At 42.3% G+C, this 19,824-nt stretch overlaps 1 protein-coding gene and 1 pseudogene across 3 annotated transcripts in view; one reads left to right on the forward strand and one right to left on the reverse strand.

Moving 5' to 3' along the window:
* Window positions 1–19,824, reverse strand: part of ST6GALNAC3 (ST6 N-acetylgalactosaminide alpha-2,6-sialyltransferase 3) — a 1,879,573-nt gene that overhangs the window by 497,574 nt on the left and 1,362,175 nt on the right. For all 3 annotated transcript variants that reach the window (XM_069635177.1, XM_069635164.1, XM_069635171.1), the window contains one exon: window positions 17,385–17,585. In XM_069635177.1, coding sequence (XP_069491278.1) covers window positions 17,385–17,585 — 201 coding nt within the window. The remainder of the gene's footprint in view (window positions 1–17,384; window positions 17,586–19,824) is intronic.
* Window positions 11,835–11,987, forward strand: LOC138565145 (5.8S ribosomal RNA; annotated as a pseudogene).

Consider the following 19,824-nt stretch of genomic DNA (forward strand, 5'->3'; position numbering starts at 1 on the left):
GATATGCAGGGACATTTCTTCTCTGTGAAAGGGACAGTGAGCTAAATACTTGGTAGAGTCTCTCCCAGGGGTTATTCACCCAAGAACAAGTCATTAGGCTGTGTTCGTGCTGGTAGAGAGATTCCCAGACCCCCCTTTGTTTTGAATAAATTAACTCTGGGTTTCACCCTAAGTTAACAGGGCAATCCAGACGTGGACCCCTTGCTCACTGTTCTTAGAGAGGCAACAGTTTCACCTCACTGATGATGCCCAACAAGGCTGAAAAATGTGTATAGGGTTACTGATGGTACTCTTGTTCAGAGGAGAATTGCCTAGCATGTCGGCGCTGAACTGCCCCTGGGCAGGACAAAGGCTGATATGCGGGGAAATTTCTTCTCTGTGAAAAGGACAGTGAGCTAAAGACTTGGTAGAGTCTCTCCCAGGGGTTATTCACCCAAGAATAGGTCATTGGGCTGTGTTTGTGCTGGTAGAGAGATTCCCAGACCCCCCTTTGTTTATAAAGAAATATATGTTTCACAAAGGAACTGTCCAATTTGATAAACCATACATACTAAGTAGCATTTACATCGAGTCAATATTAACAGAGAGATCAAAAACTATTTTTCTACCAAACACTTTTTGGTTTACATGATATAAACGTGAATAAAGCAAGAATACATTCATGTGTTTCAAAACAAGGACCCTAAGATCCTTTCCAAATATAAACATGACCACTGATGTGGTGCCCCAAATCTTAAAAGTCAGGTAGGTGTGAGTCCCGTGAACACCATTACTGTCCAACCAGAACACTGACCATGCGGTTAATTAATAATGGAATGAAAAAGGTTACCTATTAGTGCAGGAATGGAGATGTGTGTCGATTACTGCCACCACAAACTGGTGTGTACACGGATGTAGCAAGAAACTGCTTTCAAAGTGATGCTGTTGATCGGCAAGGTGATTATAGTTTTCAGTAAGAATAAAGTAACAGGAGCCAGTTCAATCTAAGAGATGAAGGTAAATTGAATGCTCATGCCAAGTATAGTGTTGAAAACAGTCAAAGAGAGGCCGAATACTCCTAAGGCATACGGTACTCAAGATAACACTACATGGTTCAGTATAAAACTGCAATCATCGTTAAGAAGGGATACAACATTTAAAAGATAATGATGTTGCTACCACATATTGCACTGGGTTATAGTAGTCCCAATAGGACCTTACAGCAGCAAGCCAACTGTTTCCATATAGATACTCAAGAAAGCCAAAAAGAAGGCCAGGCACATATGTCTCGTGGTATGGAACCCGCCACACCAGGAGAACCAAGTAATCAGGGGATTATGTACACTAGAATCGAAAATGTGGGGATGGAAAAAGCCCAACAAGACTTACACTAATCCAAAAGCGAAGTGAATATGGAAGTCCTGTGGCGTACTAATGCTATGTCTTCAAAGAACATGAGTGCCAGCCAGAGTTTACTCGACGCGCAGAACATTTCGAAAGTGAAGCTACAAAAAAAATTAACGAAAGAAACCTATTAAGTAAATACTGAACAAGAGTACGGGAACAAATAATGTAAATAGATAGAGTCATACCCAGAAATTGGTTTATTTGAGTATGCGTTCGGTAAGTGTTAGTCCATCAAAGGACAACGAGTGTCCTTTTCGATGTAGCGCGGTGGCCATATTGAAATGTAACTCAAGTCCTGCAAGCAAACATAACATGTTCAATGGATGATCAAGGAGGTTCTTACAAGGACAAGGCGAGGAAACAAAATAACTAGAGATTACAGATAAGGAAAATGGGTGAATAGAGGGACAAGAAAAAAAAGATGAAAAACCATATAGAGTAGAGATATAAACAGTATCAAAAGTCGTATAAATGGGAAAAACAAATTAAAATAGAAATAGTAGTAACAAGGGTGGCTAATGTGTACTGTAGTTAAGAACGGAATAAGAAAGTCGGAAAGATTAATAAGAGGATGGAGTGACCCAACAAGAGGTTGAAACTAGTACTGATAAAAGGGTAATAGAGACCACAAAAGGTCCTTACCCAAGTCGGACAGTCATGGATATCACATAGTGGACCAACCAAACCCAGCAGTGGTGGTGCTTTTAGTTGTAGAAAGAGGCATCATATCACAGTGATTATAACTGTACAGAGAAAGTAATCTCAAATTCAGGTTTTAAATCCTAATGGAAAACAAACATAATAATTGGTTAACATGTACTATAAGGAAAACAATTAAGAGGAGTTATTCAATTTACATGATATTGTTGTGGTACATAAAAGAAAGTTCAATTCACGAGGTCTAATGTAATACATAAAGAGTGGAGGGCGAGATTGGTTTCACAACGTCTCCCTGGTAGAGTACCTAGGAGTCTACACAAATGATGAATCACAATAAGATTAAGATCAAAACAAATGTTTACACATTAAAAGCAGTTTTATTAAGCCCAGATGGATAAATTTAAAATCAACCCTTATAGAAAACAATTCAGTGAATGCTCTTTATTTAGTCCTTTGGGTTGCACAGTGTCTAAGAGGTTGATCCAAAATAGTTCTCTCTGAAGGAGCATGGAGTGATAATCACCACCTCTTTGGGGTTTCCTTACAACCTCAAGAATCTGAAATCACATCTGGGCAATTGTATGGTGTTCGGAATTAAAATGTCTTGCCACTGGTGAACGTTGATTATTACATCGTATGTTGGATTTGTGTTCTGTCCAACGTTCCTTAGCTGGTCTCATAGTTTGAGCTACGTCACTATGCCCCTGTATGTCCACTGGAGTGATCTATGCGATCAAATCCCCATGTGGCAAACTCTATGTGGGGCAAACTACAAGATCCGTCAAAGAAAGACTTGCAGAGCACAAATCGAACATCAGGTGCAAAAACATGAAATCACCCCTCTCGAGACACTTTATGGAGAACAACCACACTGTGGCTCAGATCAGACTAGAAGTAGTTAAGAAACCCTATGGGGTGGTGACTACTAATCATTACTTTCCGGCATAGAGAAATACTGGATTCATTCATTAAACACACTTCTCCCTAGGGGTCTCAACGATGAATATTCTTTAAAATGTTTCATCTGAAGAGGTTTTCACGTCCAATCTCTCCTTTTCTTCAATCAGGCTCTGTGTGTGTATAGTCTACCCCTGCCCACTACACATTATAAGTATCTGAACTTTCTTTACCCATAAGGAACCCCATTAGGATATCTAACAATTTATGTAATCATATAGACAGCAATTGCCCCTCTGTTTCTGAATATATGAACTACATCACTCTGTGGAAACTGTTTCCACAATGTATATGAATCTGCCATATCAGCCTTATAACCTCTTTGTACAGCTTGTAAATACAAAGCCACCCAACCTGAACCTTTATATTTGGATCGCTCTCATTAGGTGATCCGATTTATATTGACTTTAGTTAAATCCAGATCTCCCCCTATACCTTTTCCCCAGTATCTGTATGGGTTACATCTTTAAACATGGCCGCCGGGTTGCACAAATGCTTAACATGAACTCCACCATGAGTCTGTCTTCAATCTCGATGCACCATGCACTATACGGACCGCCTAAAGCATGTATGAGGGTCTTTTACTTCGCGGGAAGCGTCTTTCCCCTAGCAACAATCTCCACTAATGAATACGCACCCAAGACCGAACTGCGCGATCACACGGGATAATCACTGCACGCCGGGTGTAGGTTGCCTGCTTTGGAGATCGCACTTCGCTAGATTGATAGTAAGTTATATTGAGCTCACAGTTAACAATCAACTCCTTGTTTTGTATATACGCGCTCACAGCCTAACACGTAGCACCTTTGGGTTCCCCACAGATCCTGCCACTGTGCTCTAACCAGCACTCAATCTAAGATCACACGCCGTCCACGGTGCCCATTTGACAAGATTCAGACGACTGTAGACGGACATTCACCTTGTCAGGGTGAGTGTTTGTTCTTTTAATTTAGACCAACCCGGCTATTACTCAGTGAAACTATACTAACTATACTGACAATAGATCACTCACATTATCTATTGCAGCTCATTGGACATCTGCTCCACGCTGAACTACTTCAGTATTCACTGTCCAATTGAACCCTCTGTTCCCACAGAGTCACCTCTAAATGCACTAACACAAAGGACTTAGTGAGTCATGGTGAACATTTTTCCACCCTTTTTGTTCAGAACATCCATTCTCACTGAACTTTCCTTTTTGAATTGACTATTTGGCCATCTTTGATTCTGGTTGCCCGTGGCTTTGGATATAACTCAATCTAAAACTGTGTTATAGGTTAGCACAATTGATCATTGTACCTGTGGAAATTGTCTATGGTGAAGAAGGGACAGCCACCACTGTGATATCTACACATGGGGACAAAAGTTTTGGCTCATCAGACAAAGTGGTTCCGTGAGCAAAAGTCTGGGTCGAGAAACCTAGTGGGCCGCCGGTGCCGGCAGATGTAATTGCAGCAGGAGAGGATCAAGTTGCTCTTGTGATGGGACCAGAGAGAGGAAATGGAGTCATGTTCTTGCTGACAAATGTTATTTATGCGAGTGATGTACTCTTGTTTTCTTTTGACATTTTGTTTAGACCCTGTTTGTGGTGTTTGCGCTTGTGGATGTGTATGGAGTCCATTCCGGCTGGTCCGGGGACATGCGAAAAACGGTTGCAAGTGTCTCCATGTTGCAGCTGAATTCAATGATCTGGATGATGAATGACAATTTTTATGTCACCACGCCGCCTGCTATCAGTTCCGCTGCATGGTATCATGGCTCCTGGAGGAAACGCTGTGGGCATGATGTTTTGCCCCCTTCTGCAGTTTCCATTCTTTTGTTCAGCATGCCATGCTGCGATTGTGGAACAACCTGAGAATATATGGGTCTTCCTGACCCGTCATGTGTTGAACATCTCACATTTCTGTTTGGCTGATGTTCATGATGCTGCAAATTTAATTTCGACCTGCCTTGTGGCTGTGCCTACACTGGCCCCTGTGTTGTTTTACATTTTCGGAGTACTGCATAACAATTCCCTTGTGGAGGATTTGGATATCAGAAGTAATTTTTCCATCTATGAAACTGCTGATTTTGCACTGACACTGATCGCAAATGAGAAATATGATTTGCATTATTACCAACAATATTGCTCCTGATGGTGCTATCGAATGACTTGTGATACGCAGCGCATTGGCAAGTGCCAACAACTAGACCTGACTAATCCTCAGAGCGACACTGACTTTGAAAACGTTTATGTATCTGATATATATCTGTGTGCACTGATGTGTCTAATAACATGTTCTGCAAGTCACATTCAACATGTTAAGCTCCCCACTGGTTGGCTATTTTCCTGTGGTAAAAGTACCTATTCATATATTCCTGCTAACATTTCTGGTGGCCCTTGTGCCTTGAAACTCCTTAGCTTAATGATATGTTCCCTTTGCAGCCTGCTATTCGCCGCTCTACATGTGCATTCACCATATTGGTTTATCTCCGGATTGTGATTCTAATATGCGATTGATGTCTGAAACTGAAGTGTTAGTGCTGGCTATTTCTTTGGTGAGGGTATTCGGGTTAGTGCTGGGGGCTATACATCCCCAAGTAAGCTGGCTTGGGGGCTATAAATCCCTAATTAAGCTGCCTTGTGTGGTAGAGAAAGGGCTTAATGAAACCTCTCAAGCTTTAACTGAGCTGCTTTTAGACAACAAACATTTTAGAAAAGCTATATTACAGAACAGGGCTGCTATTGATTATTTGTTTTGGAAACACAACGTAGATTGCAACGCCGTTGAAGGGATGTGTTGTTTTAATTTAGAGGATCATTCATGGTCCATTGAGAACCATATTGGTGGTTTAAAGGACCTGATTTCCCAAGTTACTCAAGATCAGAGCGGGAGCTGGTGGGATCAATATTTTCATGGATTCCGGAGGCATTGTGTTATATTTTTGTTTGGATTTTCACTGTGTTGATTGTTTTGATTGTTTGCGGTTGTTGCATTTCTTGCATTCCAAATTTGATGGGGATGTTTCGTCAGTTTCCAGAACAGTCTTTTTGTCCATTGGGTTATGGCAGTTGATTGTCCAAAGGGTGGAGTGTAATGCGTGTGCGAAAATGAGCTAAAACATGGCGCCAGTGTGCAGCCATTTTGGATGTCCACATCCAGAACGACAATGAAAGTCTACGTTTCTGTGAGCTCAGTTATGAGGCACGCATGAATTCTGCTAGCTTTGCACAATTCAGATGAGCTCATTATGGAGGATAGTTGGTGTATAGCTCAATCAAGAAGGTGCCAGGAAGGGAGTCAGAGTTATGCAGGTGCAGTGATATGGGGTGCTTGGAACGAGCTTGTGGGAGACAAACTGGGTTTTTCCACTATTAACTGGATTTTTCTGCTCTGTGCTCCCCATGCTTGCTGTCTGTCCTTTGGCTGTGAATGGTTGGCAACATGAGGAGGGCTGGGATTTGCTCACCATAAGAGAGGAGGTATCCGGGTAGAAGGATAGAATTGGAACCCTGTGTTATGAAGTCTTGCTGAGAGGGAGTACGCTCCAGACCCTGTTAGCATGTGTGATCTCTCTGCCTACCTGCCTTGGGACTGAGGTAGTGGTGCTGTGGCTGATATGACGTTTTCTCCTGCAACTGCACTAACAGTGATGTAGACTATAATAATTGTTCTTCTTTGTGTGCAAATATCCATGTTTAACCTATTATCTGTTATTTTACTGTTTAGCAGTATATCTGTGAAGTGTGAATAAATGGCCTATAAAGAGGCCATTATATTCTAACTGTGAGTCTAAGTGTATATTATTGCCTCCCTGAGTACAATAACTTTTGTCTGTGTGATCTGTTAAATGGTTTTTAGGGTAATTACACATAACAGAAAAGCAAAAAAACGGCTAAACATTAGTAGCAGGAATTTGGTTGCATGATTAAGCTATGTAGCTAAGCACTCTTCATCTGTAAGTGGCTCTAAAAATGGTAACGCAGTATTATACTGTAGCGTCCATAATTATTTTGTGATGTAGTATAAGTAGTGACCACAATGAGTGACTACTTTGAACAGCATGGCTGGCGATCGCAGTGTATCGCACTAACGCTGTGCAATGGAGCCCTCTTTTATTCGTGTCTGCCCTTGTTAAATGTGCTACTGTTAGGTGTATCTCCATAAAAAAAAGAGAGAAAAAGGAGATATTCTTACCTACAGTCACTGGGCTTGTTTGTTCAGCAGGATACAGTGCTCTGACCATTGCTATGGTGTTACATCATAAAAACCAATGATGGTTATGTATAGAGCAAAGAGCAACCATTGTGAAAGATACAATAAGTGATTGGAAGAAAATGATAAACACTTTAGTTACTGTACTTACTATGTTAAAGGTGGATATCAGGTACAGAACTCTAAAGAAATTAATAAGTGCCATTATCTCTTCCGCTAGGCAATTGCGCACCATGGGTAGAGAAGATGGAATTAGTTTCCATACGTTAAAACCACACTTATAGCGACAAGGTTGGTTGTGTATGTGATAGGCATAGAAGTACGTCAGCTAGTATTACATCTACATATTGGTGCTTATCTAATTTTGTGCCATTCCACGGCCTCATTGAGGCCTTTTATAACGCTTTTACTAAGAAAAATCAGAGAGCCATTTCTACGCATCACATGATGAATGAATTAGGGACTGGATCTTGTGTGAGTATTTGTTCTATGGTGTCTAGTATAGCTTGTTGGGGATTGTTAGTATATAGTGACACTATACCTAATCATATCAGCAAATTAGTTTCTGGGTTGAAATCAACGTGTTCACATTTTCTGATAGCATCAGTGGTATTTTTTAAGTATGATGCCATGTTGGTGACGAAACCTTGAAGATAATGGGCCACAAATTTGGAAAGGGGTTCCAATGCAGAGTTTATACCTGCCACTACAGGGTGGCTTAGTAAGAGTTTTATGTATTTTGGGGAGACAATAGGAGGTAGGGATAGATGATTTTTTTATTAATGAGAAATGTGACTTCTTGTCTGCTTATCTACCCTCTATGTTCTGCTTTGGTAACATTTATTTCTATGGTTTTAAACAATTCTTGAGTACGATCCCTTGTGAGGACTTTGTAATTGTCTACCTTCTGACTAAGACATTTGTCTATATAGTCTTTCTTTGTGAGGATGACTATACCTCATCCTCTGTCCGCTCTTTTGATCAAGATTGTTAGTAGCAGATTTAATTGCTGTTTTTTCTGCATTGCTAAGGTTTTGGAATGCTTTGATTTTTTTACAATCGAGTTTTTCTACATCAGCTAGAACTTTACATTTGAACACTATTGATTCTGTTGAATGTGTGTTGGTAGGGGGATAGAAACTAGATGGTTCGCGTAGCTCTGTATACCTAGTAGATATGGGAGTATCAGTGTTAATGAAAAATGATTTGGTATGTATTTTTCTCATGAATTTATCAAATTCACTTTGAAACTCAAAATGGTCATGTTCTTTAGTGTAGACGAAACCCAAGCCTTTATTCAAGGTTTGTTCCTCCATGGGGCTAAGAGTATAGTCAGTTAGATTGATTATGAGAGTCTCCTGCTGCGTGGTTATCCAGCAAAACACGTTTTTTATATCCTCTTCTATTTATTTAGATCAATTTCTATCTTTTGTGTAGTTTCTTTCACTGTATCTATGATGAGGATAAGCCAATCTCTCCCACAGCGGTTGGCTATGTAACTCCATTTGGGGTCATTACGAGTGCGGCGGTAAGGGGTTAATGACGCCGGTAAGGATGCCGGTGCTGTTAACCCCTTACCACCGCATTATGAGGTCCCTTAGTGGGTCCTGATAAGGATGGATGGTTTTACAAGCCGCCCTTAGCGGGAGCTGCTATGGGAACAGGGAGCTTATAACCGTCCAGTTATCAGCTCCCTCTGCATTCCCCTTGAGCCCTATGGGGGTTCGAATGGGGATGGCGATTTCGAATGGGGTCTTACCGGGTCCTCCAAGGTTGGAATGACCCGGTAAATCCCCATTCAAGGAACCCGGACACGAGTTTGGAGGCAGCCATGGTGCCAATAGCACCATGTCTACCTCCAAACTCGTAATGATTGTGTTTTAAATAATCTGGCATTATCTAGAAAGAGTCTTGGTTCGTTATGTACATTAGTCCTTGTGGTAATCATTTATTTTTTAAGATATTCTAGCATGAGGGGTTCATGGAGCATTGGCGTATTAGTCTTTTACGTAGTTGTACAACTTTGTCCCAATCAATGGGTTTTTGATTGTTTTCTCCCATATCACTATCATTAAGAATACAGTTCACTGTCATAAGGGTTACAGCATAACCATCGCTAAAGGCTAGAGTTCTCTCTACTGCCATTTTAAGAACTCCTTATTGGGGTTGATAATGAAGAGCAAGTACGTATTTCCTACCTAAGGTAATCCTGTGTCACTGGCTGCCACGATGTACGTAGGTAAACTAAGGGAAATCTGGGTTGCAATGTTTAGATCTAAACATGCGTACTCTACCCCTTCCCAGATGGAGCTTATGGATATTTTTTATATATCACCTTTGGAATTAAAACAATACATTTTTTTGATTTACTAATTGTTGTTTGACAATACCTGCTCAACATTACAGGCTGGGATCACTCTACCCCCTTGTGTCCTATAATAGGTACTTGCTGTGCCCACCATGGTCACTAATGGGTAACAGGGAATCAAGATTCGATTCCGTAGAGGGAGACTGAGAAACGGCTATCACATCCACGGAAGACAGCAGGCATACAAAATACCCACTCCCTTAGGTAGTGATAAAAAATAACAATAGAGGACTCTTACAACACTTTCGAGGCCATGTAATTGGAATGCATACACTTTAAATCTTTTAATGAGGATCCAATGGCGGGCAAGTTTAGTGCCAGCACCTGTGGACATTCCAGCTCCAATAGCGTATATTAAAGTTGCTGCACTTAAATAGCTCATAGTTGGATCTTCGGATCAAGGTGGTTGTTGGTGAGCTACCGCCTGTCCCAGCACCGGCCTCTAAGTGCCACCATGATGCTCTTGAATTAATGTCTTGGGGGTACAAAACGTTTACTTGTTCAAAGCAGGCCTGTCACCTGAATACTTTAACTAGGAATAAAGGAATAGGACTGATGTAAAGGGATGGCCTGGGGCAGTCTTATTTTGGTGCTAAAGGTGAAATTCTTGAACCTGCACAAGCAAAAGCATTTTCCAAGAATGTTTTCATTAATCAAGAACAAAGTCAGAGGTTTGAAGACGATCAGATACTGTTGTAGTTCTGACTATAAACAATGCCAACTAGCAATCAGTCTTTTCAATCCAAGGCAAGTATTGTTGCAAAACTGAAGGAATTTATAGAAATTACAAGGAGTGGAGCCTGTGTCTTACATTGATTCAACAGGGGAAACCTCACCTGGCCCGGACACGAAAAGAATTGATAGATTGGTAGCCCTTTCTCGATTCTGTGGGTGGTGGTGCATGGCAGTTGTTAGTTGATGAAGCGATTTGTCTGGTTAATTCTGATAGCGCACAAGTCTGCCCCATGCTAACTACTTACCCGGCCCCTAGCGGACATCGTTTGGGTTCCTAGAGGGACATGTGGTGTTCAGGCACACACGATCGAGCAATAACAGCTCTGTGATGCCTTAGATGCCCATAAATGCAAATGCGCTACATTGAACATATAAGCATGTGTCTACACTTCACTGACAGTTGCGGATAACCTGGTGAATCCTGCTCATGATAAGGATTGGGGATTGCAATTATTTCCCATGAACTAGGAATTCCCAGTAAGCACAGGTCATAAGCTTACGTTGATTAAGGCCCTGTCCTTTGTACACACCACGTGTTGCTACTACCGACTGGATAGTTCAGTGAGGTCCTTGGATCGGCCCTACTTCGGTCAGCAATGACCCTGGCAGATCACCCAGAAGACCATTAAACTGGAGGAAGTAAATGTCATAACAAGGTTTCCGTAGGTGGACTTGCGGAATGATCATAAACAGCAGAGCAGCGGGATGGAGATCAGCAGGCCTGACCTGGGTTGCATTCCTGACACCTAAACTTACAGTCTGGGACCAGTGGAGCTGTCTGCTGCTGCAACCCAGCAGATGGATGGAAAGGTCGAGCAGGGTTGGGCTAACCTGCCAGGAGATCCCCGAACACACACCAGAGAGGGAGCCCCATGCACCCCCAGCTCTCTGAGCTGGCCTCAGAGTCGCCAGGCGACCAGGCCCTGACCCACCAGTGAGTGGGTGCTGGCTGGTCGGAAGGAAAGTCCTGAGTCGGGAGAGCCAGAAGCTGAGGGAAACTTGGCAGTTCTCGAAGACACCTCCCAGGCGGACAGTGACCTAGCATGCCAGGTGAACTCTGAGCCAAGGTACAGCTGTGCCTACTTGATGGGTGGTTGTCAAGTTTCCGACTGGCCATCACCGAGGGTGAGCTTTGGCCAGATACTTTGAGCTCAGTCCTGTGCGGCCGGCTGGGGTTTGAAGACAATAGTGGTCCCAACCAAACCTCTGGCTTTCCTCTTCATCCCCCAAAGTGTGGGATGTCATGGTCACGGCAGTTGGGTGAGGCTGTGGAGTGCCCTCCCTCTGTCAGCATGGGAAGCCCTGTCGCACTGCTGCAGAAGACTTCCAGCAGGCTTCCCAGGTTGAGCACATGGAACCTGTTTGTTTAAAACCCCAATGATCTTGGCTGACTCCCAAGTGGGGAGGCTAGACAGGGTGCTGGACAATCTCACTGCATAGGTGGGTCGGGCTGCACTGCCCTACCCCTCCAGCCTCTCCTGCACCACCAAGTTTATTGGACATTTTGAAAAGGAGTTGCCTGAGTTGGCTGTGACTCTTCCCTGTGGATCATTCAGCTCACATGTCGATGAAGAATGCAGCTATCTGCAAGAATTAGTGGGAAATGCTGGGGAAATTGATCATCAACACTTTGAATGCGCCTTGCAGCCCAGGTTCCTCCCAGGGCAATGCCTGTCTAAAGGTTGCTTGAAAGTCAGTCACCCCGGGGACCCGTCTGCACCTACATGGGATGACCCTAGAGCACAGGCCTCATGACTGTGTCTGGCCTGCAACCTCTCCCCAGCCGGACTTCAGCACTCATGCCGTGGCACGGATGGTGCAGAGCTGGGACAACCCACCAAATGTCCAGTCCCACTATGCTGAATTTAAGCATACGTAGAGGAAAATAAACTAACCAGGATCCCCTCAGTAATGGCAAGTGAGAGGGAAGAGCCCTGGTTTCCTTCTGATCGAGTCTCACCCTGTGGGTCATGGCGTGGTCATTTACGACAGAAACCTCCTGCAGAGCAGAGGACAAAAGCTTGCTTGATCTAGATTTTCAGTATGAATACAGACTGTGAAAGTGGGTCCTCACAATCCTTCAGACATTTTGGGTTTCAAGCATGAGGGGACAGAAAAGTTACCAAAGGAAGAACTGGCTTGTGACTGCCAAGTGTTCACAGCGATGTTGCCTTTTGATCCTTCAATGTTGCATCTTCCTATTGTTGTGGAACAAAATTCAACAAGAATTGTACTGTTCACTCACTTATAGCAAACATGAGCTGGATATAGACCATCGTGACACAGTTTAGTTTTATCCTACTTATGATGTGTTGTTGCAATAGTAATCCTGCTAAGTATGAGAGTAACCAAAGGTTCAGACATTTGGTGTATGTGCTTGGCTGAGGGGCCCATGGGGCACATCTGTGTGATTATAACTGAACACCTCTAAGTCAGAATTCCCCCCTAAACCGTAATAATACCACAGCACTGTGGTGCATCGGTTGGCAAAGTATAGCTGACCAATGGGCAAGTACGCAGATAATCTGATTCTGGGTCAAGGTGTAATAAGTAGCAGAGCAGCTACCTCCCTGTGATCTATTGAAAGTCCTCCTTTGAGCTAAGCCTTAGCCAAAAAGCACCATGGTGGTGCAAAAGGATCTTTGTCCTTCCTGCTTCACTGTAGGGTGCATGGAAAGCTCCCACCCACCCCTAAGGTCGTCCGGGGAGCACTCTTCCCTCCATTTCCAGTCAGCCCAGCAGACAAGATGGCCTTGGCACCGCTGGTTGTACAGTGGCAGGACCCAGCACATGGGAGGCAGGGAAGAGAAACTGGGTCTTGCTTGGGGATGGTGGAAAAAGTACCAGCCCTGGAAAGCAGAGATGGTGCTTAAGCCCTGGACCCTGTATGATGGCCTTAAGGCAGCCACCTGACCAGGGTGGTCGGACCAGATGGTCTGAGTCGGCTGGCACAGCTTTTTCCTACATTTGTCTCCGGCCGAACTCCATAAACCACTACTTTGTGGGGGTTTAATAGTTGGAGGGAAGTGTTATCCTGTGGGTCAGCTGTGTTGCGCCTCCACCACACCCAAACCAGTGCCCCAGGAAGGAGGCGAGCCAATCCAACTCAGGTGGCCAGGAGCCGCCATTGTAGGTTGTACCCAACAAGGCTGAGCGCAGGCCAAGGCTGGAAGCCAATGCCCAGAAGGTACCTGGGGTCTGGTGGGAGTCCCAGTAAAGATCTACCAGGGTTCCGCAAGGAATTCCCAGGCCCCCTGAGTTGACATCCCAGAGCACAGGCCTTAACCAACTTGCCCCAGAGGGCCAGAGCAGAATGACAGTACCACCAAGCACAGCGTCTGGATACAGGTCGAATCCTATTTCTGAGCCAGTGCTCTCGGAGGCCATTTGGGTCATTCTGGGTTCACACCTCACAACAACCCAGTGAACACCCCCCATCCGGGCATGGCAGAGGTCCCTGCACATCCCAACGATGGCTCTGGCCCACTCCAGGGGGAAAATCTCTAAAATGCCCCAGCTGGCTAGGGGGCGACCTCTGCCCCCGGGCACCCCAGCGGATCCCAAGACTTCTATCAAGGGCTAAGCTCTAATGCCTTGAGGCCAGGGTGGTGGGGGCCTCTGTCTGCAACAATGCTCTTCCCCCAGTGATGTTTGACTAGCAGCCGATGTGGGCGCGATGGCCACCCGACATGCCTTGTCAGGTTTCCAAGTTCCATGCATGACACCTCAAGAAAGTCCCGGTGTTTGCTTCAAATTGCATGCTGGAATGTGTAGTTTTATTTTTTCAATTGTAAAGGTGGGCTAACAAGTCCCAGCATGAAGTGCAAAAAAACTTCAGTAACGTGTACAGCATACACTGCCTAACCAGCATACAAAATACAGTTTTATGGTTGTGGTGCTTGGATCTGGGAAGTAATCTGGATTGTATTTTGTGAAAAACATGTAAAAGTGCTTAATTCTCGTCTGAATGTTTACTGATTGGATCGTTCTCTTCGGAAGCATGCATTCCTTTTCTAAAAATACTACTAACCAAACTTAATGATTCAAAAAACGATTGTGAAAGATGGTACCATGATACATTTTCTTTCTATTTTTTAGGCACTGGTTGATTTTCGATGATAAATGTTGTGCAGGAAAGGAAAGACATTACAAAGGGCAATTTGTAGGACATAGTAGTAACATTGCTCTGTACTTAAAAGAGGGTAACAGTGAAATAGTAGATGATGCATGAAAGTTATAGCAGAAGCGGCAGAAGGGAACAGAAAATATGGACTGTCCGGGATGGGTTTGGGATTCAGTATCATCATGGAGAGGGAAGTATAAAAGTCACAGTTTTAGTGTGGTCTTGCATGCCATAAACATGGAACAGCACCTGAGTTCATGGGTAGGGAGTTCCAGTGGTATGAGTTGAAGTGGAAGTTGAAGGGGTGCTTATTGGATTGGGGTGTGGGAGGTTAACATAGATACTGATGGTGTAAGAAGCCCATGAAGTGATGTAAAGACCAACATAACACATTTGTGGAGAGAGCAAGATTTCATGTGGAACCACCCTGCAAGAAAGTGGTGAGTAAAGGTGGATTAGGACCATGAGTGTGTGTTGAGGGTGCAGAAGGCAAAGTTAAAGTTCAGTAGTTGTTTAAGGGTAGCAAACGAACAGAGATGTAGACCCATGAAAAATGTTTTGGGATCATAACACATGCAGGATCATTGAGGCAACATACACCCCTAAACTGTAATACCCAGAAGCTGACTAGCACACAGATACTGGTTTCTTCTAATATGTATGCATTAACATATCAGCAAACACAACTCACCTCTCGATTTTTCAGGTTATATCTCACCTGCCCATCATTTGTCAGTAGCTGCACTTTACTAAAGCAACTAACATTCTTTTATGTATATAACACTAGTAGTTGTACGCATGCTTGGCACGGTAACTCCCACTTCAGTTGTTGTGTGAAGTTTATTCAATTAACAAATATAGATGATGATGTTGCACGTTGTTTGCGTTACTCGCATGACATCTCGTGGAGGTGACCATGCGTCGTTCCTTATGGTGAGTTTGATTTGTTCCAGGAGGCTTTTCTGACTACTGCTGTGTTTGAGAATTGTGTTGTATGGAGAGTTATGGGGAGTTAAATTTGTAACGCTGGCCCCGTTTGAATACTGCCATAAGTGGTATACTATTATTGCTAAACAAATGCTTCTTTGTAGACAATATTGCTAGTCTTTCCTGTAGGAGCTAGTATGAACAAATTGTCTGTGTTACTAAACTCTGGAGCAAGCCACATAAAGCTAGCCATGAGAAAAGCATGAATCATGTAAATCGATTCCAGCTACTGCAAATAACTGCCCCTGGGCTTTGATAATTGTCAAAGCCAAAGAGGGTTTAACTGGGAACTGCAGGCACTTGAACTGAAAAGGGTAATCACTTGGAATACGTCATATGCAAGGTATGACTATGCATTGTCCTGGTGCACAGCAAGTTAATATTGTCTCCTCTTTTTCATAAGGTTTTAAGCTGCGCACTTGGAGCCTGGTTCCATTACAAAGGGTCAGAGCCTTGAGATTGCGCAGCAACATTATACTTTTTACATTGTCTACACCATGGAACCTACCCACATGCCATAATTTCAGGTTTGTAGCATGTTGGGGAGTATGCTGAACATTTCAAACATGACCACACACATTTCCAAGCATTGCAGACCGATTTTAATAAAACGCTTAAAAAAAAGAAATGTATATTTTATAATTTTTACATTGTCTTCACCATAGACCCTACCCACATGACAAATTTCAGGTTTATAGCATGTTGGGAAGTATGTTGAACATTTCAAGAAGACACATACACATATCCAAGCATTGCACTGCTTAAAAATAAACCGCTTAAAAAAAGAGAAAATTATATTTTATACTTTTTACATTGTCTACACCATAGAACCTACCCACATGGCAGATTTCAGGTTTGTAGCATGTTGGGAAGTATGCTGAAAATATCAAACAGACAAACACACACATACCCAAACATTGCAGAATGATTTTTAATAAAACACTTAAAAATAATTATAAATATGTATATTTCATAATTTCTTCATTGTCTACACTGCGGAACCGACCCACATGCCACATTTCATGTTTGTAGCATGTTGGGAAGTATGTTGAACATTTGATATAGACACACACTCATACCCACACATGTCCCTTTTATATATATAGAGAGATAACAATTGGGCGTCCATGATTGTTGGCAGGCTGCTTGCGCATGGCTACAAAAGAGTGATCAGAAAGAGTGGGTCTGAGAAGACATTGGTGCGCTTTTCTCTTACTTTGCACATGTTTGCACGGTTACAGTGTATTGTTACATGTCAGGTCATGTAGATATGTAGAAATATTAATGGAGCGGCAGAAATTAAACAAGTTTCAATAAAACAATGCATTCAAATACTTCTTTGTGTTTGTACCACATTTCAAGCAAGATCAACTGATGAATGTCAACATCAATCCTCCGATTTGCAATTAATTTTTCAGTAAATGTCACAATTAATTGACTTGCTTTGGGCAAAATAGTAATTTTTTGTAAAACTGTGTATTCGCTTTGGAATGTCCACGCACATAATTTTTTGATATGTCTTAATCTATTCAATTTTCACCACATTCATTATATGTGTGCGAATGATAACAATAATAATAATAATAATAATAATAATAATAATAATGATAATGTAACTATTGTATTTTAATCTTGATTAACTATTGGAATGTATTTTCATACTAGTAACACCTTAAAAATTGTCATCCTCTTGACGTATTCTTAAATATGAATTAGGTGGTGTGCACCTTCTTAATACATGTTAACTCATTCTATTTTATACCACTGATAAAATACTAAGGATGAGCCATCAATGAAACTATGTTCCTGTTGGAGACTGCCAGCATGATATCACTGAAACTTACAATTAAATAGAACAAGTTGAACATAAATAGGTGTGTATATTTGTAATACTGTCAATTTAGCAGAAGGTTCTGGGGACATGATACTGTGCTTTCACTAACACCATGTATATGTCTTCTTAAATTCTTACCTCTTTTGTTTCCAAATTGATGTATCCTTTATGGTTGGTGGGATGACGTTCTTGATCATGAAACAGTAACCATCGGGCCCCAGATAACCCCAAATGTTTCAGTAGCACAAGGAACTTCACTTCGAACTGTTCACTTTTCAAATGAAGTACAAGAAGTAATGCAAATAGTGAGGTCAAAGTCAGTGCAACACGTGCCTTCCTCTGTAAAACAATAAAAGCAACAAAAACAAAAAAAATCAAAAGAAAGATACCATAAAAACACATATGATTATTATGTGGATTATAATAGTGTGCTCGGTTTTAAAATCTTTAGAAAATCAGTGTTAGAGGCATGGGTAAGAAGCTGAAAGGTGGTTCACTGCCAACTGCAACTACGGAATGTATGATGCATACATGTTTTAATAGTGCCATTGCATTTTATTATGGGAGATTGCTTAGACACTGGTATTCAGCTAGCCTACAATTATAACTTTTCCCTGTCCTAATTTATTTTTTGTAGAACGCAATAAAATACTCAGCACAAGGCACAAGCAAACAATTTGATAACATATTACTTGTGTCCTCTTGGTACAATCAACACTAAGGGCCACATTTACAAAAAGTTTTGAATTGGTGCATCCCCTTTGAAAAACACTTGGCCCTCTCCAAGGAATGTTCATACTTTTGTGGTAAGGACGTGAAAGGGTACAGGATTATGGCTGGGTCTGGTTTTCATTCCTTTTTACATCCCAACTTTAAAAGTTTTGGTCATGCTGGCCCCCATGTACGCGCATGGTGCCTGACATTTCAATGGATCCATAAAAGAAGTGGTAATGCTGGCAAGCATACATATGAATGGAGGCTGAGATTTCAATGGATCCATAAAAGAAATGGTGATGCTGGCCACCATGTATTTGAATGGAGGCTGACATTTCAATGGATTCATAAAATAAGTGGTAATGCTGGTCACCATACTTGCATGATGGCTGAAATGTCAATAGAAGTGATATTGCTGGCCACCATGTACGTGCATGGTGCCTGACATTTCAATGGATCCATAAAAGAAGTGGTATTGCTGGCCACCATGTATGTGCATGGCAGGTGACATTTCAATGTATCCCAAAGAATTCGGCCTGTTTTCAGAAGTGTAAAAAGCAGTAGGAATCCACATGGATTATAGCTTATTCCTCGGATCAATCTTCAATACAGTAATAGACAATGAAGGGGTTCTTTCAAGTATCAGTGGAAACAGGCAGGGTAGATTTAGGACCGGATTCACAGACGTATTTTATAATGGCAGAATTCAACAGGAAAATGTTCTGTGAATCAGGCCCTTAGTGTACTGTCAAGGAAATCAATGCAAAATTGGACTGGATGTAATAAACAGATGGAGTGCTAATGTGTGCCTGTTTATTGCATTGTATGGCATTAAGCACATCAATGAGATGAGCTCTTTGGCATGACATGGCGTCTATCTTTTCAATCCTTTATGACACCTTTCTAAGAAAAAAAAACTATTTTGTGTCATCCTGTCTGTAGGGGAATATGTAAATATGTGCACATCTATTCAGCACCCCAAACCTCATGAACATGCAACCTGTAAAAACCCCTCTAAAATAGACACAGAAGAGAAGAGAATAACACATAAACAGCCCATTGAGTGACAGGCATTAAATGTAGGCCCAACAAGAAATGACAGCTGCATATTCATTTAGCTATAACATATATTTTATAGGCAAGCATACATGTGCTTTTAACTCACCATAGACACAGTTTGCACCAGTTTAAGAAATATAGAAAAGGATGATTAGAGTTATGAAGTGTAGGAGTGCCGCCAGTTTCCATTAGCTAAAAACATTACTTGACCAGCTTTAGTCAGCCTTTCTCTCTCAGAGAGAACCCCTCCCAACTTCTGAGCATAAAATATAGAAACAAACAAACACACATTGGGCCTCATTACGACCCAGGAGGTAAGTTACCGCCTGGGTCGTACCCTTACCACCATGGCGTAAACTACGTTTACGCCATGGTGGTTGGCGGATTTACCGCCCCATTCCAAGGTGAGTGGGGCGGTAAATCCCCATTTCCCATTTTACCCTTCCCCATTTTTGCCCCATAGGGCATGATGGGAATGGGGAAAGGTGCTAATTACGCCACCGTAAATTACGGTGGCGTAATTAGCACCAAGGTCCCTTTGCGGCATGGGTTTTAACGCCTGCAAAAAGCAGGTGTTAAAATCACCATCCCGCAAAGGGACCTTGGAATCAGGCGTTAAGGGTCGGCGCCGTTTCCGGTGCCGTAAACCCCTTAACGCCTGGGTCCTAATGAGGGCCATTATGTATTACAAATAACATATAATCATGTGCTTTATAGCTAGATTAGCATCATATCATTTTAGTTAGAAAAGTCTATAGGAAAAGTGTTTATTATTTCACTTTAGCTAAATGCAACACGCATAGGC

The sequence above is a fragment of the Ambystoma mexicanum genome, chromosome 1q, assembly GCF_040938575.1.
Source record: "Ambystoma mexicanum isolate Mex_15411 chromosome 1q, UKY_AmexF1_1, whole genome shotgun sequence".
In the NCBI taxonomy this organism is placed as follows: domain Eukaryota; kingdom Metazoa; phylum Chordata; class Amphibia; order Caudata; family Ambystomatidae; genus Ambystoma; species Ambystoma mexicanum.